Source organism: Nycticebus coucang, chromosome 16, assembly GCF_027406575.1.
Source record: "Nycticebus coucang isolate mNycCou1 chromosome 16, mNycCou1.pri, whole genome shotgun sequence".
Taxonomy (NCBI): Eukaryota; Metazoa; Chordata; class Mammalia; order Primates; family Lorisidae; genus Nycticebus; species Nycticebus coucang.
This window is the reverse complement of record NC_069795.1, coordinates 73,630,281-73,655,475: the sequence shown is the minus strand read 5'-3', so window position 1 is coordinate 73,655,475 and position 25,195 is coordinate 73,630,281. Positions and strand designations below refer to the sequence as shown.

General features: G+C 40.5%; 1 protein-coding gene across 4 annotated transcripts; it reads left to right on the top strand.

Moving 5' to 3' along the window:
• Nucleotides 1–391: 391 nt before the first annotated feature.
• Nucleotides 392–24,847, top strand: ROPN1 (rhophilin associated tail protein 1). 4 transcript variants are annotated; one of them, XM_053565267.1, is made up of 7 exons: nt 392–643; nt 5,518–5,668; nt 14,012–14,139; nt 17,356–17,473; nt 18,770–18,931; nt 24,188–24,363; nt 24,639–24,847. In XM_053565267.1, exons 2-7 carry the CDS (start codon nt 5,597–5,599, stop codon nt 24,703–24,705), a joined length of 723 nt encoding a protein of 240 aa, XP_053421242.1. In that variant the 5' UTR covers nt 392–643; nt 5,518–5,596; the 3' UTR covers nt 24,706–24,847. The 4 variants fall into 4 exon arrangements, with proteins under 4 accessions (XP_053421242.1, XP_053421245.1, XP_053421243.1 ...); XM_053565270.1 differs by lacking the exon at nt 5,518–5,668 and having other exon boundaries at nt 392–552; XM_053565268.1 differs by lacking the exon at nt 5,518–5,668.
• Nucleotides 24,848–25,195: the final 348 nt, after the last annotated feature.

The window sequence follows — 25,195 nt, the reverse complement described above, 5'->3', positions numbered from 1 at the left end:
TTCAAATCCTGAACATCTTGGGCAAGTTGCTTGACCTCTCTGTGTTCAGTTCCCTCATCTGTAAAATAGAGATAATAATAGCCTTTGCTTCGTGGCATAAATGTAAGAATAAAATGAGTTCTTATGTGCAACGCGCTTGGAACAATTTCCGGCACCAAAAAAAAAAAAGTAGAAGCAGCAGCAGCACACTGTAAATCCCTGCATATTCTCCCAGGTTTCTTAGGTCCCCAGACCCATCTTTAACCCTCCAGGACATCTATTAACTTCTGCTCCTTCTGCCACCACCCCCACCCCAGCAACGCCCGAGGCAGATTTCAGGGGGCGGGGCGGCTCTGTGACGTCCGCGGGCCCCACCCCTCGGGGCCTCGCGGGGCGGGGCAGCTCTGTGACGTCGCGCCGGCGGGAGCGGAGGTGGCCAGGCAGCCGAGGCCGCGTCGGGGTTGCCAGGTGAAGGCGAAGTTCTAACAAAGCCCGGTCGCCCCGCCGCTGCTGCCCCTCCCAGCCGCTGTCGCCTTCCCCTGCTCAGGTGCTGCTGCTCTCCCTCCGCCAAAGGTCAAAGGCACTGGACCTCTCCCCACACCCCCAGAGGCCAGGCGCCAGGTGTCGCCTGAAACCGGATAGCCCGTTTGGGAGTGAACCTGAGGTAGCCACCCGGGAGGGGAGTGGAGGGAGGGGAGCGCCCTCGCTCCCAGAGGGCTGCGCAGGTCCGAGGGACCAGTCCTGTCCAAAGGGCACACCTGGATTCTGAGCCCCTCCTTGTCCACGGAGCAAGGGGAAGGCGCGTGATCTTTAAGAGAATGCGATGGAGGGGGATTATTGCTTTCTAGCCAAGCTTTAAAAGCAAGTGCTATTATTATCTCTATGTACCCAGAACTACCATTATATGATTTCTTACCTAGAGAAGTGAGGTGGTTTGGAAACAAAACAATCTGATATCCGAGGATCCACCCCCATCCTGAGAAGTCGAACCTCTAACTTTTTTATCTGTAACAGGGATATGAAAATACCTTTGGGGGGATTATCATGAGAGCCAATGTGCAAGACTAGCTCTTTATAAACGGCTGTCATCTGTTCATTTTTACAAGTGTCTATTGAATACTATGTTCCAGGCACTGGCTAAGCATTGGTATTCTGCAGTGAGCAAAAACTCACCATTTTGGCCCTGGAGTACATAGCCTACTGGGGGAGGCGTGTGTTAATAAGAGAATCACCCAAATGGTGTAAAATTAGGGATGGGTAAGGGATGCTCTGAAAGAGTATAATGGAACTAACAGGAAGGTTGAGCAGAGCTCTGAAGGAAGAATTAATCTGTGAAAAGGAGGAGGGCAGTGTATTTAAAGCAAGAGTAATCGCATATTTAAAACCCACCACCTCCAGTTCCAAACCCAAAGGAGGATATACAGTGCTTGGTTCCAAGAGCTGTTCATAGAAACTGCCTCTGAGATTCTGGGGTCTGGAGCCTTTCATTTATAGACACGTAACTGAAGTCCTGTTTAGTCCACACAGATAAAACCAAATGAGAAATTCCAGAAACAAGCCTAATAGTCTATATTTGATAAGACCTGTATTCTTTAGCACTTAGCCAGTATGTGTTAGCTTGACATTCCATATTGGGAGGCATGTAGATTTCACTTAAGGGGAAATTTAGTGAGTTTTAAGAGTTGAGGGTGGAAGAGCCCTGCAATGTATATCTGAAGAAGGCCTACCATTTGGAGAATTAGAATGGAAAAGAGTCTTACGAGATGAAAGAATTGCAGAATGTTAAGATAGAATGGACCTTTCCTCCACTTCTTTTATCTAATGAGAATAAATGGTCCATATTACTCAAAGGCAGAAAAGTTGGGCTTTGGTTGGTTTCCAAGTAGAGAAGTTTGTGACACCAAGTCTTTGTGACTCATAAGTGCATGGAACTCCTGAGAGTAAATGGAAGGATGGGGGGATCCATCCTTAACTTGATCCCCCATTCAGTGTTCTTGATGTCTGTAGTGGTACCACCACCATGCACCCAGTCATACAAGTTCGAAAACAGTCAGTCTAGTTTCTCCTTTCTTTTTCCACCACCCCTCTTCCTCAGTGGTTACTAAGCCCTGTGGATTCTGTCTCCTAAATTCTTGTCTCCCCTATTCCTCTCTATTAGCAACTACTTTCCAAGGCAATGAAATTCTCAAGAGTTGTCATATTCTCTCCTAACCAGGCTCCCTGCTTGAAGCTCCACCCCACTCCCTTCAGCCCATCCACACAGCTGTCAGTCAATGCGTGTGTTTCAGAGTCCAACAAAGAGAAAGAAATTATATATTCATTTTAATGAGGAAAGTCCAATTTTTAACAATAATGGGATTGGAATGATGAACAATTGGCTAGTAAAATGTGAGGAGAGATCTAAAATGCAAGGAGGGCGGCACCTGTGGCTCAAGGAGTAGGGTGCCAGCCTCATATACCAGAGGTGGTGGGTTCACACCCCGCCCTGGCCAAAAACTGCAAAAATAAAATAAAATGCACAGGAATCGCAGATGAAAGGAGCAGCAAACACCACCCTTGAGATAGATTGCTCACAGAAGAGACCTCTTCCAGTGCTTATTGCAGAGGGTATGGCCACAGCTCACTGAAGGGCAGAAAATTTGCTCAAGTTCCAGGCAGGCAGAATTCAGTCTTTGGGGTTCCAGAGAAGCCATTCACAAAAAGGTGATTTCCTAGTTGTAGTCTGCTTGCTACAAAGCTTTCCCAGAGAGATACCAGGGGAAGCTGCTAGCCACTGGGCACTAATGGCTGCTGGGTACTGTAGTAGTTGGGCGCTCAAGGGATCATATACTGACTGAACCAGATGCAGAGAAGCTGTGCAATGCAGGGTTCCAGCAGTGAAGAAACTGCATGTCCCTGGAGCTGAGCAGGAAGAGCATAATCAGAAGAAAGCCCTTCCTTCTGCAGGGTCCCTTCAGTGTCCTGTACTGACAGTGCTTATCATTATGACAGCCGGCAAAGGAAAGATATGTAAAGGGCCTACTTGCATTTTGCTGAGGAGGCAATGCTGGGTGAATTTGGAGCTGAGAGACAATAATTGATACCTGACACACTAAACTAACACCAAAACTGGACTCCCTATCTTTGGGAAAAGTTCATAAAGCTTATAAAGTTCAAAAGCTGAGACCTTTTATATTCTAGTGTTGGAATATATTTCCGGCCTTAAGCCCCAACCACTCTCTCTGTGTTCATCCTAGCACTCTGTAATTACTCACAGTTTGCTGAACTCACCATGTTTCTGACATTGCCACGCTTTTGTCCTAGTCCTTCTAGCCACATGGAATTCCGTCCTTACTTTCATCAGTAAACATTTGCCTATTGAGAACCCACCCTGTGCCTGGCACTGTTCCAGAGGCTGGGAATATAAGAATGAGCAAACCAGGCTTCCCCAGGTTTCAATTCTATTATCATCACTCTTTGGAGAGTATTTTCTGACCTTTAAATATGTTAGATGGACTGTCTAGATATTTATCTTCCGTTCTCCCTTATCTAGTGCAGACTTCTTGACATTTATGTACACTATTTTTTAATCACTGTTTTTCCTATCAATTTCTTCCACTAGGCAGGATGTTGTACTTACTTCTGTATCCCTATATTTAGCACAATTCCAGTAAGACGTGTAAGGTTTTATAGGATTAATGATTTGCCCAGGATCACATAATTAATCAAAGATAGGTCCAGGACTGGAATCCTGGACTCCTGCTTCATGGTCAAATTCTCATTCACCAGAGCTTTGGGTGTTATCCCAAGACTAGCTGTGAAGAAAGACAGCAGTTCTGTGTTCTGTGTTGGAAAAGACCGATTTGATGCTGGGTATCTTCAGAAATGATCATGGAAACTGGAGAGAAACATGGCCCTGATCTGATTGTGAAAACTATAGTGCATTCACTCCTTAGAGCTGTTATTTATATATTTTGAGTCCTTGAATCATAGGAATGCTTTAATGAAATCAGAAGTAGGGAGGACAAGGCAAAGATGAAAATGGTGTGGGATATTCCAACACTTCACTCTTAAAAGATGAAGACTTTTATACACTTATAAAACACAAGGTTAAGGTGGCCCTGAGTGTTTATGCTAGATCCCCAAATCAGGGGACCATAGTGCTCAACGTTAGGGAACACAGATAACATGGCACTCTGTAAATGAACCGTGTGTCCCTTGGATTGTGGATCATGATGTGAACTTGTGGAAAATCTTTGAAGTTTGAGCATGGCTAAGTGAAGTCAAAAGAAGTATCTGTTCATTTGTTAAACCACAAACATGTAGAACTCAGGACTAACAAGAAGTGACACTAGCATGGTTATAAGCAAGTTCGGGAAATTTGCTAATAACAGAGCCAAAAACTCAAAAAAAAGGACAAGGTCAAGTAGGACTGCTCTTAGCAATATTGCTGTTGGCATCCAAATGCTGTGGTTGACTTGACCATGGATTTGGCACAGGACAGAAAAAGATACAGACTTCTGTGGAATAAAGTGGAGAAACAAAGCTAATATGAATAAGACAAATTGTGGCAATCTTGAAAGTCAGAGTATCCTTTTGATGAGAAAAGAAATGAAAGTTCACTAAAGGCTTTTCGAGTGATATGGTAGCATGAGTGGTTAAGAAATTTTATCTGACAAAATTAAGACTCGATTTGAACCTGGCACGGGAAAAAATGATTATAATATTAGAATCTACCCACCCATAGGTTGTTGTAAGGATTAAATGAGGTAATGAATGTGCAGTGACTACTCTTACACCTATCTTGTGCTGGGTATTCCTCCATTTTTAGCAACTATAGAGAATATGGTTAAAGTGACAGTGACCATATTTTCAGGCCAAAAAGTTAGGACATATTCTGACGAATAATTGTTATTCCATTTTGAGATGCTAAAAATGAATTTTTCATGATGCAAATAGGAATATCCAGAAAAGTTCAATGATTTATGGGTATAGTGGGATTTGCTCGGAATTGGGCTTATCCTAGAGAAAATCCTTAATGTGTAGTTCTATTCAGAAAGAGGTAGTATGGTATAACATGGAAAGAGCAGCGAAATAGATATACGTTCTTGACTCAGCTCCAACATAAATTATTACCTTGTGCTAATCACTTGACCTCTTTGTACCTCAATTCTCTTTATAAATCGATGATATTGATCTATATTCTGAGTCAACTTAAGCCACTAATTTTTGTTTGGTTTGGTTTTTTGAAAAGGTGTTCCTTTTTATTTTCCTAACTGAAAATTTTATCTCAAAAAGTCCACCAGGGACTGAAGTGGGAAATAAAAGAAAAGAATGAATCAAAAACAGCCATGATGTATCAGACAAGGCAACTGAGGGAATAAAAGAAATCTGTTTTGGATACTTTTATGGGAAGGAGTAACTCTACAGAAGGCAGGTCTGGAAAGGGAGTCAGTCCTTTTTTGAATCTGAGAAGTTTGACAATGAAAAAGATAATGAGGTCACTGAGAAGTTAGTAAAATCAAAAAATAATTTTTTTTTATCATCCCTATTTTACAGGTAACAAAAAATATATCCTAAAAAGAAGGGCAGATTGTGCCTATTTAATAGAAGAGAAGGTGTCAGGAAGGTGGCAAGGATGGAATTTTCTGATGAATGTACGGGGATAACTGCCATAACCCACTTCCTCAGGTCTTGGACAGGACAAGAAGTAAGAGCTGAAGTGGTGGTGGAAGGAATATGAGATCAAAAAGATATGTTGAGACTGGCAAAAGGATGACGGTGTTAATTCATTTTGACATCCTTAATAACACCCAGGTAGAAGTGACTTCATCTATTGACAGTGAGGATCATAGTTGGGTGGGATGCACGCTGTAAATTAAATAAGAAACAGGATGAAATGTTATTGTGGGAATGGCAAAGATGATTGAGAAGCAGGAGTGAAGGAGTAAGTGGTAAAAAGGATGTAAGATCTGTGTGTATTACAGTGGATGCGAGTATAAGGATGTTGTTACTGGTTTATAAACTAAAAATACAGTGAGATTTAAACAATAACCTGGGTCAAAATGTGACTGCCAATTATATTTAGCCTCACTTGATGTAAGCCTACTTGAAGTATTACATCAAGATATTAAGATATTAAGTAGGCTTAGAGTGGTTCTTTCAAACTTGCTCAGCTTATCCCAATCTTAGAATTGCATGACCATCTCAAAATGGTACACGCTTTGGTGTTCTTATAAGTTCAGTAGGGGTCAGAAATATTAAAAACAACAACAACAACAACAAAATAACCTCTCCTCCCACCAATCTCAGCAAGCAACTTCAGATCTCATTAGGGAATCCCTGCTGTCTATTTATAAACTAATGTAAATTGACACACCTTACAATGCTTCCTTGGTTAAGGGAATTTCTGCCAGTGGTCACTTGGACGTGCCAATTTCTTTCTCCTGGCTCTTTTTTTAGAAAGAACCTGGTGTCTTCAGCCTGTGTAGGTTGTGCTATTTCTCTGCAAGCAAAAGTTTATCTGCTTTGCTAATTTGTCTCCAACTTCCTTCCTGTTTTCTAATCAATACATTAATTGGATGATGGTAATTAAAAGCTAATTTTCCCTTAATGACCAGTATTTTGACAATTTGTTTCTAATGAACATTATTTTTAAATTATATAGACCTCAGCTTTTATCAGAAATTGATTTCATTAACCACCAGAATCCACATAATCTTAAAGCAGGGAAACAATACCTACAAGTTTTTAAGCAGACGACCTTGATACTTTACAGCAGAGTTTCTCCAAACTTTTTCATGTCATGGTACACATAGAAAATACTTGTAAAGCACACTGGGGTAAACTGTGGGTCACTTTGTAGGTCCATACAGGACTTATGAAAAAGTCAATATATTTTTATTATATAAATATGATAAAAAGCAAAATACAGAATAATAGTGAAGATGTATAGTATTAGATGTTTAATTTAAATAGAACTTCTAAATAAACTTTTATTTTTACTTTTTTTTTTTTTTATTTTTTTGAGACAGAATCTCACTATGTTGCCCTGGGTAGAGTGCCATGGCCTCACAGCTCACAACAACCTCAAACTCTTGAGGTGATTCTCTTGTCTCCGCCTCCCAAGTAGTTGGGACTACAGGCGCCTACTACAACCCCCGAGTATTTTTTTGTTGCAGTTGTCATTGTTGTTTTAGCTGGCGTGGGCCAGGTTCGTACCTGTCAGCCTAGGTGTATGTGGCTGGCACCCTACCCACTGAGCTACTGGCGCTGCCTGTTTTTACTTTCTGTTGTTGTTGTTGTTGCAGCCATCATTGTTGTTTTTTGGTGGGCCCGGGCTGGATTTGAACCTGCCAGCTCAGGTGTATGTGGCTGGCACCTTAGCTGCTTGAGCCACAGGCGCTGAGCCTATTTTTACTTTTTAAAGAGAAATCAAGCTTACTTCCTTATCAGAAGTTTACTTTAGGTCAAGTTTTGTGCTAAAATGATCACGTGCAATTCCTGATCAAAGAATTTTAATGACGTCCTCTTTAAATTCTCAAAGTCGCCATCATTGAGGAAGTTTGCCTCACAAATGAATTTTAGCAAATGGTAGAAGGGTATTTATTGCTTTTTTTCTAGTTGACAGAAACTCTTTTCTACCTATTAACCAGAATTTGGATAGTTTGGTCTTTCTTTCATAGAAATTCTTAAAATGTGAATGGGTTTCTGATGTACTTAAACTTTCTTACATCAAATATTTCTAAGTGATGTTTTTCTACTATCTTCTTTAGGATTGAGATTAGAATACCAGTTAAAGTCCCCACTGGATTTCTTTTAACCTCACTTTTCCATTGAATCCATGGATGTCTTTAGTATACATTATTTCATTTTTGTGAATTCTTGCAGTTTTTAAGTTCATTCTGGTGCTTAAAAATGTCAGGTCTGGGCAGGTGGCTCCTGTCTATAATCCTAGCACTTTGAGAAGCTAAGTGGGAGAATTAACTTGAGCTCAGGAGATGAAGACCAACCTGAGCAATGCAGCGAGACCCTCCCTCCACAAAAAATAAAAAGTTAGCTGGGCGTGATGCCACCAGCTTGTAGTCCCAGCTACTCAGAAAGCTGAGGCATGAGAATGCTTGAGCCCAGGAATTTGAGGTTACAGTGGGGTATGATGATGCCACAGCACTCTAGCCTGGGTGATAGAGGGAGACCTTGTCCAGAAAAAAAAAAAAAGAAAGAAAGAAAGAAAAGGAAAAGAAAAGAAAGAAAAGTCAAGCCAATTTTTCCAAGTCAATGAACTCAACAACCCCCGTAATATAAAGATCATTGACCTTTTCTCCCAATTCCTCTTTTAGCTCCTAACCTCCAGGAAAAAACAAAAATACAAACCTTTTCCTTTGGTAGATGTCTTAATGGGAAACAGCAAGAGACTGTTTTCTTCACAGTTAAAACAGACAGGACCATAGCAGCCTGGATTTCTTAATAACATCCTTTCAGGTGTAATTCACGTCTACAGGTGAATGTACTAATGGGAGCTTCTACATTAACAATGCGACGTCTTGCATCTCAGCGTTCAGAACATGGAGAACCAACATGATGCAGAGACGTCCCATCATCTTGTCATCACAGCTTTCCCCCAGCACAGAAGCCCTGTGCTTGCATGATACCCAGAATCTTATTTGCTTTAAAGTACTTACTGCTCCAAATACTTCATCTTGAGTAGTTCATTTTGGTACTTTTTGATAGAACAGTTAATTTTCATCCAAGCATCTCTCTCCAGGGATCCTAACTAATACTATTAACTAAAACCTGTTGCTAACATCGGTAGATTGATCACTCTGCAAGGGAACGTTATGACTTATTAGTCTTGGAGAGTGTCATCTTTGCATCTTCTAATAGTATTATTCTAGAGGAGCTCTATTCTTTTTTTTTTTTTTTTTTTTTTATTGTTGGGGATTCATTGAGGGTACAATAAGCCAGTTACACTGATTGCAATTGTTAGGTAAAGTCCCTCTTGCAATCATGTCTTGCCCCCATAAAGTGTGACACACACTAAGGCCCCACCCTCCTCCCTCCATCCCTCTATCTGCTTCCCCCCCATAAACTTAATTGTCATTAATTGTCCTCATATCAAGGTTGAGTACATAGGATTCATGCTTCTCCATTTTTGTGATGCTTTACTAAGAATAATGTCTTCCACTTCCATCCAGGTTAATACGAAGGATGTAAAGTCTCCATTTTTTTTAATAGCTGAATAGTATTCCATGGTATACATATACCACAGCTTGTTAATCCATGAGGAGCTCTATTCTTTTTCCTTCTCCTCCTCTTCTCCTCCTCCCCCTCCTCCATTTGGTCCCAAACATGTGGTCATTTCCCAGGCAGTTTGGTAAAATGAGTGAGGCTGCAATTGTAGATGTTTTGGCTTTAGTGCTTAATTACATGACCTTTTAATTAGCTTCTGGAGTCCAAGCTGATTTAAACTACTGTGTACAGGAGTTATAAATACTTGAAATACTTTTGTACACAGTTTCCTAAAGCAGTGGCTTTCAAAGTGTTGTTTCTGGGACTTCTCAAGGTCCCTGAGACTTTGGAGAGGGAGGGATTAGTGAGGGTAAAACTATTTTTATAATAATACTAAGACATTCTATGCCTTTTCACTCTCTTTTTCTTAAGAATATGCAGTGGAGTTTTCCAGAAGCTACATATGTGATACCACAGCAGACTGAATACAAAGATATGAAAATATAACTGTCTTCTATTAAGCCAAGCATTAAGAGATTTGCTGAAAATATAAAACCTCAGTAAGGGTTTGCACCTAGAAACTATAATTTTTGTTCCATAAAAAAGTGTTATGTTAACATGTAAGAGGTGTATTGTTATTTTAAAATAAATATTTTTAAAATTTCAGTTTTAATTTCTAAAATGACAAATGCTGACAGATACAACCTATATTAACAAAAGCTCTGTGGTATCCTCAATGATTTTTTAAGAATATAAAGAGATTCTGCGATCAAAAACTTTTCAAGAGTCACTCTCAAAAGAGACTGCCTATTTGTATAATACAGACACTTTTTATTAAGCTCCTGGACATAATTTATCTGATGCCATTTTTTTCACTTAATAACTTTTCCATGCAAATAAGATATTTAGGCAAAGAAAAAAAATGATCAGGCAAGCAAATCCAAATTTGAAATAAACCTCAGTAAAAATTATTTAAATTTTTATTTTGACTACTGTATATCTGTGAATCTCTAAAAAGTACTAAGCTATAATTAGATATTAACAAAAATTTTTAAATTACACTTCGTGGTGGAAAATAGATATATAAAGTACTTACAGAGGCTATGGACCTTTTTGGACTACAACAAATTCATTTTCAAAGAAAATAGCATTGTTTTTAAGAATATTTTAAAATAAATCACATAATTTTTGAAAAATTAAGCATTTGATAAGTAAATGGGGGAATTTTGGAAATATACCATTTAATAATTAAAATTCTGGATTTTCCACAAAATATAACTATTACTTATTTCAAGTATAAGATTTTATTTAAAGGCCTACTGCCTCTTTTACTAAATTGATTAAATTATTTTCCATTATTTGTTTTTATTTTTTATTTTTTTCATTATTTTTTAGAGGTAAACTTTTTATTTTTATAAGCAAATAGTAAGTCATCATAAAAGTCCTTGAAGTCTCAGATTCTGAATATTTGTTAACATCAAAAGCCAAGAGTAAATAAATACATAAATCAAGTAACAGTGAGAAAAAAATGACCAAAACTGTTTTTATTAGAGACAAGTAATGATAATGATGGTGGTGATGATGAAAATAATCATCATTTACCTTCTTTGTTGTGAGGAAATAATATGAAAAATAAGCGCAAATTAAATCAAAGGAGGAACTGTATTTGAAACATGTATATGCAAAGATTATTACTGATAACATTGCAATTAAAGCAATCATCAGACTGACAAGGATAGTTCTAATGAGATGTTTGACAGGGAAAGCCATATACAGTTATCTCTGCTGGCAGGTGTTGTTCATAAAACCTTCAATACCAAAAAAAAATGTACTGAAATAGTGGAAGCTTACTGACTGTGCCAAACAGTATCCAAATATAATTTCAACTGTTGTAAATTTGTAGATGGTTGTAACATGGTTATAAATTTTGTATTACAATAAAAAGTTTACAACTATGAACCTGTCATGGCATACCTGTAATACATTATGCAATGGCCAGGGGTGGGGACCTCAGCTTCAAAGGGCCATAAAAAGCAGAGAAAGATTAAGTAGTAAAATGCATACTACTATATTTGATGATACTCCAGCTTTTTAGGAAGGTCTATGGCACAGGATGGACTTGAGATCAACACATCAACACATCGGGGATGTGTAGGGTTTGAAGAGATGAAAGAAGGAAGGCACTCAAGCAAGCTGCCTAGAAGTAGCAACATACTGATGGTTTGCTAATAACAGGACCTCGTTAGCATCGCAACCGTGGAAAAAAGTAACTTTTTATGAAATATTTCACACATATAAAATAAAACACACAATATAAACATAGGTATAAAAATAATGAAAATAACATCTAGGCAGCCATCAACCCGGTTAAGACATTAAACACTGCTAGTGGTGTTGAGACCCCTGTTACATCTCCCTCATGACATCCCTCTCCTTTCTCCACAAGGAGGAACTGCCATTGTGATTTTGTATTTATCATCCATTTTTATTACTTTATTATTATTATTTTTTTGAGACAGGGTCTCTCTCTGTTGCCTGGGCTAGAATGCCATGGCATCATCAACTCACTGTAACCTCAGACTCCAGGGCTCAGTCAATCCTCCTGCATCAGCCTCCTGAGTAACTGGAACTACAAGTGCACACCACCACACCTGGATAATTTTTCTATTTTTTTCTAGTGACAGGGTCTCACTGTATTGCTGCTCAGGCTGGTCTTGAACTCCTATGCTCAAGGAGTCCTCTTGCCTTGGCCTCCCAAAGTGGATTACAGGTGTGAGCCACTGCATCCAGCCCCTAACTCTTTACTGTAATAACACCTTGTATGCATGTCTGTAACCCATACAATACATTGCTTTTCCTCCTAGCATTATGAGATTCTTCTTCCGTAATGATGTCTATAGCATACTTACTGAAAATTATGCTATCTTCTCAATAATTGAAACTTTTATCATTATGTAGTGACCTTCATTATTCCTAAAAATGAATTTTGCCTTACAATCTCTTTTGTCTGGTATTGATAGGTCTATATCAACTCCTTTGGTTATTATTTGCTTATTTCTGTCCTTTTACCTTTAGTCTTTGTGCCTTTATGATAATATAAGCTATACTTACATTTTAACTGGCACATTTAAGACCATTTCTTTTTGTTGTGACTGTATGGATTACTTCCTATTGTGTCATTTGTCCACTTTTCCTATGCTTTCCACACTCCTTTCTTGCCTTCTTTTGGATTGATCAAAGTGTGTGTGTGTGTGTGTGTGTGTGTGTGTATGCGTGCACAAGGTCAGTTAAGTTCTCGAGCTCATCCTAGAAAAAGTGCTAAAGGCCTTATTGCTGAATCTCACTACAGTCAGCAGATGGCCAAGGAGTACTTCAAAGGTAGCTGTAGGGATATTCAGCAGTGAGGTATGTAGCTTTTTCTAGGATGAGCTGGAAAACTTAATTTTCTGTGTTTAATACCATTTCTCCTTTCTACAGAACTTTGTAAAATGTCAAGAATGCATGGAAAAATTTTATGCATAATTGACTTTTTTACAAAGTCTGAAATTAATCATTGTTTTATCCTCCAAATAAAAGAACTATATAAATAAAGTAAAGGTAATAGAATACCACCAAACTAAGACCACTTTAGTTTCTTGTCTTGGGATTTCCCAACTGGGCCGGTGTTGGCATAAATTTAAAACTTAAACCTAGCCTTTGGCTACATATTCTTGGGGGACTATTTCTCTTCTAACAAGAAGGGGCAAGGGAGACAGATTTTTTCAGATATTTTCAGTCTCATTTTTTCACACTGAGGGTATAGACTGCTGGAGGGTCTCAAGTAAAGGCTAGAAGGAGAGTCCTTTAGTCCCTCCATTTGCTTTTTGTGAGCTCAAACCCTGGTTTCCTTCCCCTTTGCCTGGCCATTTATCACAAAGTTTCAAGTTCCTGATGTCTACATTTGCCCCGGAGACAGCCTAATTTCTTTATTTGCTTACTGCAATGGATTCTGCTTTACCGTGTCCAGCACTTGAAGATTTCTCTCACGTTATTTCAAGCTCGGCAAGGCAATTTGAAAGTATGTTTACTGAGATTAGTCTGGCATTTAGGTGTTTTGAAGGAGAGCTTTGTAGCATATCTGGTTTGTCCCGACAAATCTTTTAATCTGCTGTTTATTTGTGTATAGACCCATATACCATCTATGGATTTTCATGTTTTGTTTCAATTCGTGCTGGAACTTTTTGAGTGAAAATGTACAAGTTTTTTCTCTATTAGTGTAGATAAGAGGCACAGATATAAGGAGAGATGGTCATCAATGGCTGCTTAATGGTTATTTTTATTTGGAAATAACCTAATGTTAAATCATAGAGGATTCACAGTATATATTTTGGTACAATTCTTACCGAGCTAACAAGAGTTGAGTGACATGGGAAGGTGTTCATGATACGCCGTGAGTAAATTAGTTGTTTTGAATAATCTTATTTTAAGGTTTCACAAACATATATATAAATAATGCATTTCTATTGAAAAGTTCTGGAAGGTGGCAAATCCAATGTGTTGGGGGTGATATTATTAGATGATGTGTTCGATTACTTCCTAATCTCTGTTTTTTATATGCACAGTACTGTCTTCTCTTTATGTAAAGAACTTAACTATTAATATTTACCACAATAGACAGGGATTAGTAAACTGCTTTCTAACCTTGGAGTTTTGTAATAGAATACATGTTTTCTGGTACTACTGGAGTCCCCAAAATTGAGAGTGTCAAAGGCTGAGTGACCTCCAGGAATGGTATCTTCTTATGATTTGAAGTTTTAATCTTATCTATTTTTACTTCTGCGAATAGGTCAACCAATCAATGCTTCAGACCGACAAGCAAATATGCATCCCGCCGGAGCTGCCGGAATTGCTGAAGCAGTTCACCAAAGCCGCCATCCGCACGCAGCCGCAGGACCTCATCCAGTGGGCTGCAGAGTACGTGTGTTCCTTGCTCACCTTCCGCCCCCTCGGAGGGCGGGGGTGAGCCGGCGGTCCGGGGAAAGCGAGGAGGTTGCCATGGCTGCAGCTAGGGAGTCAGGACTGATTAGCATGCGCTTTGTGATACTCCGATCTTCTATTGCTTCGGTGCTTTAAAATTCACACAGAAATACCACATCAAATCAGGCGAGGATCTCCCTAAGCGGGTCAGGCCGAGCAGTAGGACGCCAGGGCAATAGGCCAAGCGTCCTGGGACAAGCCGCCAGAGTTGGATAAAGCACATCACCACCACCACCACCATCCCCCACCGCGCCCCCTCCCCCTGTCCAGATGGAGGGACGGGCTGGAAATCTCCAGAGCTCAGCCTGCCTTTCTTCGTTCTCCTGTCTCCCGCTAGATGGCAGAAGTGAATCTGGGGGGGCGGACTAAGGAGGCGGTCAGTCCAGCTAGCTGGTCAACTCTTTAATGGGACACCTTCTTCCACTGCTGCTAAAATTCATACTTGCACCCAACCAAAGACACTATGGATCTTGGCTTTGGGGAAGCTATTGTTATTTTCTTTAGTGTTTCTTTGAACTGATGTGTCCCTGCAATGTAAACATGCCCACGCAGTACACATCGCATAGGAGAAAGGAGGCAAAGGAGAGTGATGAGGTCCCGTCTGGCTAAAAACTGCCTCGCAGTCAGCAATAGCTGCTGGCCTGCAATGAAGCAGCTTTACACAGAAAGCCTCTCAGCTATGAAATTACTTCTTAGACAAACTCGCCTGGTTGGAACTGGGGGACAGGGCTTAGGGCAGGAGTTGAGAGCTAACTAGACCTCCCTGACAATTCTCAGGCTTTCACTGTTTGATGATTACTTCCTTCATGGTGTTGAAGTGGGAAAGGCGGAGTGAGAGAGCCTGTTGGGAGGGAACCCGTGGGCTGGGGGAAGGAAGAATGTCCTCAGCCTGCCGTTGTGAGTGGGTGTGTTGAGAAGAAGGTGGGGACAAAGCACAGACATCTTTGTGAAGACACAACGCGTCACCTCAGAGAGGCCTCTGAGAGTCTCTGAGCCAGTGCACTTGTGCTTCGGGGCTGAGTTAGGATGAAGCTTTCAGAAATGAAAAGGAAGTAAGCCGGTGGTGCTCATAAAAAGAGACAAATGGGATTTTTCTGCCTGGTGATGAGCCATGCTTAGTTTTCCATTTTAAATTTTATATATTACCTCTAAGATTGAACTTTAGCATCAGAGGACTAATTCCTTTGGCATAGTCAGACAGACTTTGTTTTACGCTGTACAATAGTCTAAAACTCATTTGATTGTTCTTGTGCTGCTGTTTTATAATAAGAAAAATGGCATTTCTTGATATTGCCCCTGACATTTATGGAAGAAAACATTCCACTATCGTAGCCTTCCTGCTCCCCTACTGTATCAGGTGTTATAAATTTTTTAGACATCCATGAAAAATCAGTTTTTAATTTCACCACCATGAAAAAAGAGAGCTTGACCTAAGAGCACTCTCCATCCTATTCAGACATGAAAAGCACTTATCATGTGAAAGTTTTATGTGACTTACAAATCTGTAGCATTTTTAGAGAATAGAACTCCACAAATTATTTCCAAGATAAAAATAGGTATTTAATTCATTGCAAGCAAGAATTTCCCCACATATGTGCTGTTAATAAAGAAACCACCTACCAGGCATTGGGAAGACATATTCATTTGTCCTTTGGTAACAACACAAATTTGCAATATATGTATCTAACCATGGAATTGCTCACTTGTGAAGGAAGCAGGTGAATAATTCAGAGGACAAAATATATAACTGTAGCCTTGTTTCCGTGTACTCTACCGATTTCACTAAAATGTCCAAAGAGCTTGCTGCTGAATGTCACTCTATCTAGGTCAGCAGTTCTCAACCCGTGGGTCACAACAGGAACTGTATTAAAGGCCCACGGCATTAGGAAGGTTGAGAACCACTGATCTAGGTGGTCATGTCTCTGTCCCTCCCATTTATATCTCCCGAGTCTGGTTACAAAGCCTGGGGCCACACCCGGGACCTGTTTTCACACTGCACCCTTACCCACTCCAACTCTATGTGCAGAGATTTCTCATGCACATTGTTAATGGTGGCATTGAAGTATTTCTTCTGCCCTTTCTACCGATGACCTCAAGGGGTGACTGGTATGTATTACTTTAGTGCATAGAGTGTCAGCTCTGCATTGCTATGTGGCTTAGAGATGGGCAGTTTCACCCCATCATTGTATGGCTTAACCCTAAAATGGGCTTTTGCAAAATTCCGGTTATATTCTTTTTGTACTACCCAGATCTGGAGAAAGTAATGAAGAGAAAAAAAGCAGGAAGGGACAGACATTTATGATTTGGGGATAGTCAGTAGCTAGGATTTGTATAGAGAAGATAGACCCTGCCATACAGCATCATGCCCCATTTGTCAGCTGCTCATGTCATTCCCTGCTGTAGGCAGCCTCCTTTTATCCTAAGCCAATTCCTGAAACAGGCCTGTGTACTTTTTCCACATTGCTCTCAAACAAACTCTATGCCACAAAGCATTGGAGAACAGGTAGATTTTACTGCCTGTTGAGGAAAGATGGAGAAGGCCTTTACTTCACATGCACCACATAATATAAGGTTGTTTTAAACCCCTCGTTAGCTTGCCTTCTGTTCTGACCTGCCTTAGTGCCCTGGCAGCCTTCTCTGCTCTTGAAGACCAAGCATCACTACCTCCATCCAGAACCCTTCCTGACTCACCCCTAGAGTACCTCACTCTCCACCCCTTTTTATGCAAATCACTTTAGTTCTCTTCCAACTTCTCTTCCCAAGATCACACATACTATACATATGTATACATATGAAAATAGCATATGTATATAAATCTCCTTGATATGTGTGTGTGTGACACACTAGGGATGACTGAAAAAAAAATCTGAACCCAATATCCTCCAGGGAATTGCACACCAAACTTTCGTTAGTTATTACAAACAAATCTTTTTATTCCCTAAATATTCTTTATCTCATAAGTAGAAAGTAACATATTCAGTCATTTCCCATATATAAATGAACCAAATACAGCGTCTTGCATGTAGGAGCCACTTAACAAAGGTTCATTCCTCTACTCTCTTCCCTCAAAAAAGGTGGGCAGATTCCTAAAGCATCCAGAGGCCACTGGAGTATAGGATGCTCCCCCGGCCCTCCGACTTTTTTTTCTTGTAGCTATTTTGGGGCTATGTCCCGTGGAGAGATTCCTCCAGTGAGAGAGCGATCTGAGCGAGTCCCTTTGTCAAACTGGGCAGAGCTGACACCTGAGCTGCTGAAGATCCTGCATTCTCGGGTAAGGACTGTACTGCAGCATCGGGGGAGGGGGGGTGTAGGATGATGTTCAGGCTTGGTGGTACAGCCATTGTCCCCCTGTCAGTCAGCTGACCACTTGGTACCACCTCAAAACTCAATAAATCCTGGCCTGAAAGTAAGTGTTCTCTTGGGGAAACAGGAATAATCTTGAGATAGGCTGTAAGCTGAGTTGTCAATGGGGTCATCCCAGGTGTCCTGAAGCTGGAAGACTGTCCAGGGGGATCATGCAATGCTAATCCCTCCTCTCCAGAAAAGTGCAGGTCCCTAGTCCCTTGACAGTGTTTCCTGACATTATCGAGACCATAATATGATGCCAGTCACTGTTTGGAGAGAGGCATATTATAGCTCCCCAGCTATCTCAGGTGCACACAGCTGAGCTTTAAGGGAAAGCCCTCTCTTCACAGCTCCATCATCCTGCAAGCAGCTTCATGAACAGATTAGGAGGGTCTGGTTTAAGAAAGTTTTGTAGTTTGGCCAATACTCAGGCAATGTGGATTACATCACCATACCTTGGTTTAGAATCCAGGACAGAGTGCTTTGGGGATTCAGAACTGACTTGGCTGCCTACCTTGGTCCCAGAGGCTTAGCATTTCCCCAGAATCAGAGCATCAGGAAAGATAATGCAGTGCTTCCCTAGAGGCATCTGTGGCCTGTTGTATTGTTGGCTGACAACTAGCCATTTCTTCTCTCCATGCTTTTAATACCGAATACCTTGTGCAGTGAACATGGCTGAGTTCTAAAGAACCTGAGACCAAACAATGATGGGCATCCCGACCATACCCCTGTAGGTCAGCCACATACCCCCTTATCATTTCTGAGGAAGTATGAGGGATGCATTTGAGGTCTGGCACTAAGAACTCAGGGAAGTCTGGAAGCCAGAAACCTAATGTCTTGTTCTCATTTTACCACTAATTAGTGGTCTCAGCCAAGCCCCCTGCCTCTTGGTTTTGTTTTCAGGCTGTCCTATCTGTTATCATATAGGAACATTTTTGGACTGAAACAGCAGATGATGAAAACATGAGAAAAACATTAAAATATGGCATACCTGTATGTCATTCCCATAATTCTGACATCTGAAGTTATAAAAAATCATTAAGTTTTATCTCAGTGTGCTCTTCAGCAGGCATCAAAAAGACAACTACCTAACAGTGGAGTGGCCATCCACTGCTCCTTGCTGTCTGCTCAGAGCACAGGTCTGGCCTGGGAGGTGTCTCTCCGGCCATCTCTCCCTCACTCCTTCCTCACCCTGTATATGTGTCTGTCCCCTGGCCTGCAGGTTGCTGGCAGACTGATCATCCATGTAGATGAGCTGGCCCAGATGTGGAAGGTGCTGAATCTCCCAACAGATCTGTTTAACAGCGTGATGAATGTGGGCCGCTTCACGGAGGAGATCGAGTGGCTGAAGTTTTTAGCCCTCGCTTGCAGTTCTCTGGGAGTTGTGAGTCAGCTTTATATTGTTCCTTAAGGGAAAATCTTTCTAGGCCTGGAAGGGCAGCACGTCCATACACAAGTCAGCCCTCCAGGTTTGGTAATGAGCATGCCTCCTCTTGTCTTCTCCCTCAGTCAAGGTCATTTCTGTGCTCATCAGCCAGAAGCAGGAGACAAAGGGAAAAACTATCATCAGGCTAAGATTTCCAGATACCTAAAAGATATACCAATAGACACATTTTAAAAGGGCTGCAGCCTTATAGAAAACTACTATTTGATAAATATAATTGGATGCAAAAATCAGACATAAGAAAGCAAGAAGGGAGAGATAAGGCTATTTCTAGACTTACAGTCATGACATCACCATGGATGCAGAATGTTCATACAAATTTATGCCTTTTCCAAATTTGACTTGTTTGAAATTAGAAAAGCCATTTTCTTGTTTTAAAGAAAAAGATACTGAGACCAGTTTATATGTCTGTATATGTATTTAAAGCTTAGGTATCATATGTGGACTCACTCTTGTTAAACACTTACAATAACTTAAATGAAAATAAATCAAAGGCATGATTTTAACAAATTGAAATGTATAGGGCGGTGCCTGTGGCTCAAGGAGTAGGGCACTGGCCCCATGTACCAGAGGTGGTGGGTTCAAACCTGGCCCTGGCCAAAAACTACAACAACGGCAACAAAAAAAGTCTGAAAAAGTAATTGAAATGTATAAATATATATTTGAAATATATAAAAGTTTTAAAAAGTAATGAGAATTTTTTTGCCTCTGCCAAAACTAAATGGTATGAAAAGGTAGTTTGAATCATTTAAATATCTAAACACAATCTTGTTCTTTCTTCTTAAATATGCTTGGAATACATACTTGACATTTTTGTTTCTGAAAAAATTTAGCAGAAATATTGTAGCCCAGCTTTTCCTATCAGTTTGTCCTACAGCTTTCGTCATATTCCTTTCTTTAGAGAGAAGGAAAGGGGAGGCCCATTGCTGTTGGTTTTTCTCTTCATTGTCCTTTGCAGTATTTATATAATGAATTAAATAACTATCTTCCAAAGAGGAGAGGAAAGTGCAGTAGGACAGTGAGTTGTCAATCAGGACTCAGGATTGGGGGAAATCACAAAAAAGAAAACTAAAATGACACATTAAATTCTCATAGGGTTACAAATTTATTCACACCACATTCAGAAATGTTGGGGGAAAGATGTCTTTTTATTTTTCTCTATAGTTAATTTTGATCTTCTTGAATCACTCCACCCACAGAGGGTAGAAAAAGAAAATAAATTCAATCCTATTCAGAAATTTCAGTCCAATGCCGTAACCAAAACGGCCTAAAGGTCAATTTCCCAGTCTCACCACACTCTCTTCTCCAAGATGGTAGTTGAATGTACAGGGAAAGGGTTGACTCTAGGATCTCAGAACAGCCAAGTGAAGGGTCTCCCACATTCCTTGGTCCTCTCTGGCACCTCTGGTCTCCATGGCAATGCTGCTATCTGTCTGGTCTCTAGCTGCTTGCAGCTGAAGTCTTTGGTCTTCTTTCTTGGATTGGTCAAAGCTGGGCAATGCTGGCTCTGGCTCACCTCACAGGGCCTCTGTGAATCTCTGCCGGATTGTCCTCATCTGCTCCTGGCTTTGTCTACTTCACTCACCACTGTGTGAGATGTTGGATCGTCCTTCCATTGTCCCCATATTTCACAGTAACCAAATGTGACTTTGGAAATCCAAATTCCAACCCTCCTTCTGCTTAGCCCAGCATGCAGCCTTCCTTTCTATGGCCCCTATAAAACAAGGAAGGTGGACTAAATGTTCCATGGGTTTCTTTCACCACTAACATTCTATGATTCCATTCCTGCTTCTCTGCTTCAACTGAGGCATGCTCAGGCCTACCTTTAGGTAATGCGTGAGCTCTCCGATGCTGAGAAGTCCTGAGATACCTGACTTTCCCCCTTGTCATCCCTATGTAAAAGAACATCTAGAGGTGAAGTCAGCCTGGAAGTTGAGTCTGTGAATAAAGGGTGTCCCATGAACCCCGGGACCAATATCCTTATACTCATTTGTTTCATGTTGGACTGTTTCTGGGATCTTAAAACTGGAATTAGCCAGTGCTATGATCTGAATGTTCATTCCCACCCCCTACCCCCAATTCGTATGTTGAAATCTTGACTTCCTAAGTGATGGTACTAAAGGGGGGCCTTTGGGTGAAGATTAGTCATGAGGGTGAGGCCCTCATAAATGGGATTAGTACCTTTATAAAAGAGGCTTGAGAGAGCCTGTTTGTCCTTTCTACCATGTAAGCACATGTAGAAGGTACGATCCACACAGAAAGCGGGGAGCACACCCTCACCAAACACTCAATCTGCTGGCACCTTTATCTTGGACTTCCCAGCTCCAGAAGTGTAAGCAACAAATTTCTGTTGTTTATAAATTACCCAGTCAAAGATATTTTATCACAGCAGTCCAAACAGACTAAAACCATCAGGGTCACCATCTGTGGAGATCTTGGATCCTAGTTAATCCATATTAGAGGCAAGCCCAGGAATTCTCTTCTTCCTTTATTAATTCAACTGTAAGACATGATCTCTGTGCCATCTAAACAAGCCAATTTGGTCCTTGTAGAAGAGTCTAATAGTGGGAATTTCTACTACAATAGATAATAGGTACATTTACTTCATTCTCAAGCTGTTTTATAAAATACATGATTCAAAATGCTATGGTAGGCCAGGCACAGTGGTGTGTGTCTGTAGTCCCAGCCTCTCAGGAGACTGAGGCAGGAGGATTGCTTGAGCCCAGGAGTTTGAGGTTGCTTGAGCTATGATCACACCACTGCACTCTAAGCTGGGCGACAGAGCAAGACTCTGTCTCAAAGAAAAAAAAAATTCCATGGCATGCGGACCTGTATTCCTCTTCCCTTCCAGCACTTCTTCCTCTACACTGGCTATGGCCTCTCACGTGCCACTGAGACTAATCATAAGAGATGACGGATGTAGTAAATAATCATGTTCACTGGAAGAAATGACATATTTTGTTAGCAAATAGTTTGGTTTTTAAGTCTTTTAACCTCTGCCTGTGAAAATGAGACTCATAAGATGCTTATAGCCTACCTCTCTGAATTAGATACCCATCTGACCAAAAATCTCTCATGCAAGAGAATGAAGATCTGTTTACTTTAGACTTATGTGTTTACCAAAAAGCTCCAGACCAAAGAGCTCTTTATCCATTCATCCATTTATTAAACCTTAGAAAATATTTAAAAATCTTATGAGGGCAATGGGACTTGAAGGTTTATTGTTTGAATGGTCAATAAAAGATGGCATTTAGGGCTAGAAGCACCTATATTATTAGTTTCGCAGGGCTGACATAACAAACTATCATAGACTGGGTGACTTAAACAAGGAAAATATATTGTCTAACACTTCTGGAAGCCAGAAGTCCAAGATCAAGGTGTTGGCAGGTTGGTTTCTTCTGAGACTTCTGTCATTGCCTTATACATGGCATTTTCTCTGTGTGTCGTATGTTTGGTGTCTGTCTGTCTCTCTGCATACTAATCTCTTCTTATAAAGATACCAGTCAGATTAGATTAAGGCCCACCCTAATGACTTTTTGAATGACTTGTCTTCAAATACAATCACAGTCTCAGGTTCTGGGGCTTAAGGATTCCACATATGAATTTTAGGGGGAACAATGCCGCCCATAACAGCACCCCCAGGGAAAGGGCAACACAACAAAGGCAGTAGGGGTGCAGGGGAGTTTTTGTTTTAGAGAAGCACAGAGGATGAGCTCTGTATGGAAAGGATGATGCTCAGTGTGTGCTTGCAAACCTGCCCCGTTGTCATGATGAGCTCATTTCACAAGCAGACTTCACCCTTCTCGCTCCCAGCCTCATATGTGCCCATCCTCCTATGACTTGAGTGGAAGCACCTGGAAGATGCAGTGCTTCAAAACAGCTTTCCATGGGAGGACCCCCAGGGCAGGGAAGAGTCAATGAAGGGGGCCCACTGCAAACCCCAAATTTCTTTGACATCATGATTTGTCATTTTAAAATTATTGTACATTGAAGATTCTATTTCACAAAATAATACTGTCTATTAAATATAGGTATATAAAATTTAAATATTAATTAATAATAATAGTGTAGATAATGCTCAAATTACTTGTCATCAAGTAAAACTAGTCACTCCAAGAAGCAAGGCTCAGTTTATTCACATCCTTATAGTATATACCTCCCCTGCCATACAGACTTACACCCCTGGGTAACACAGTACAGTTAAAGAAGCACCATCTAGACATTCATTCTATTCAGGGACAGGATGAGAGCAGAACAACAAACATCAACTGCCCAGGAAGTCTCCAGCCACGTGAGGAGATAGGGCAGCCGCTTGCTCATGACTGATCTTTCAGGATCTTTCAACCCTCAGGACTGATCTTTCACTGTGGGTATAGAAGGATGATCTGTACATCATTAGCACCAGTAATGCTGCCATGCATTCCGCAACTCTCTCCTTTGTGAAATTTACTTAAAAGGTAGGTTTATTTAGAGATAGGATCAGTTCTGAGCATGATCTTTCACTGTGCATTTACTTAGTCCTTTCATTGTAAGGAGTGAGTGTTTCACCAGCAACCTTCGATTAAAACTCCTGGCACTTATCCTCTACTAATTTTTCCCTAAGCAATAAAGGGGTTTTAGTATTAGTACTGGATGGTCCTTCTTAGATGTAGCCACATGTTTTAGAAGAATGGGTTTTACCTTTATGTGTAGTACCATTTTCCCAACATCTGGGACTCTTTCCTCCCTCAGAATATTACCCTTCTCTTACCTTCTTTTCCCCTGCTATGTATGACATTGCTGCAAGTATCTTGGAGAAGTATAGAGGCTGGGCTATTTACCTCAACCCTTTGAGAGATTGGATAATAAGAACAAATAATTCTAATTTTGTAGAATGTAAAATCAATTTCCTTCCTTTATTCTGATTAAAATAACACACACCTTATAGTATTCAGGAGTTTATAGACTTAATTCCTTGAGAGTAGCCCTCCAACAAAGAAAGGAAAGAAAAAATAAAGATACCCAATAGATACCACTATTTTTAGAATGAAATAAATGATGTTTGATGTTGAATTTTCAAGCCTTCTAGAATCTTAACTCATGCCCACTTTAATTTAGGAGGGTAGTATTTTTGTTTTCTTTCTTGCATCTAAACTGATCTTAGGCATTTAGCCTGGAAGAGTGACTTTCTCCTCATTTTATCTTGCTGTTTTATAGACAATTGCCAAAACTCTAAAGATAGTGTGTGAGGTTTTATCATCTGACCATGATGGTGGACCTCCCCGGATCCCTTTCAGCACCTTCCAGTTTCTCTACACATATATTGCCGAAGTGGATGGGGAGATCTCTGCATCGCATGTCAGCAGAATGCTAAACTACATTGAACAGGAAGTGTAAGTACACTGGTACCAACTGGGGGTATAAGAATACCAGGAAGATATATCTAGCAGGTCAAGATATAGTGAGGTTACTATAGTAGAAGCAGAAGTTGCCATGGAATGGAAATGGAGGAGCAGAAGGAGGAGGAAAAGCAGGCAGTTAAGAGAAAAAGGAGGGCAGAACAGCAGCAGCAGAATTAACTTGGAGAGTGAGAGACTTGTTTATATATTGTCTGTCTTAGAATTAACTGTTAACTGAACTAACCCCAGGTATACGTTTTTCCAAACAGAATTGGTCCTGATGGTTTAATCAAGGTGAATGACTTTACCCAAAACCCCAGGGTTCGGCTGGAGTAAAAGCACAATTTTGGCAATTTTAAAGGAAGATACAGAGATGATTGGACTTCAGAAGGACCGAACCCCATACACCATCCAAGGCCAATTTTCTTGTACAACTGGTACACGCTAATAAACAATTAAGCAAACACGAAATCAGAAATGTGGGGAATTGAGTTGTGAAATTGTTGGAACAAACACTTTCATTACTGGGAGATTAGTATTCTTCTCATGTGGACACTGAGTAAAAGTGGCTGACGAAGTGTGGATAGAAAAATGCACCTCAAGGCAAATCTAGACTGTCACATTTTAAAGGGAGAATGTTAACCAGACATAGTTTTGCTGTTTTGTAATTGTTGGGCATAATTTACCCAGTCAGTTTAACTTTTCACCAGTTTATTCTCCATTCGTTGATACTATGGTAGTCATTCATTGATTCACTTACTCACCAACATTTACTGAGATTAGCTATGTGCCAGGAATAGGGTTGCCAGATAAAAGACAGGACACC

Bases quoted from the DNA above. Each gene is read 5' to 3' on its own strand.
- ROPN1 (XM_053565267.1), top strand. From the start codon at position 5,597: ATGGAATTTTCTGATGAATGTACGGGGATAACTGCCATAACCCACTTC. The intron at 5,669-14,011 runs GTAAGAGCTGAA...TTCTGCGAATAG, and splicing joins GGTCTTGGACAGGACAAGAA to GTCAACCAATCAATGCTTCA. The intron at 14,140-17,355 runs GTACGTGTGTTC...TTTTTCTTGTAG, and splicing joins CTCATCCAGTGGGCTGCAGA to CTATTTTGGGGCTATGTCCC.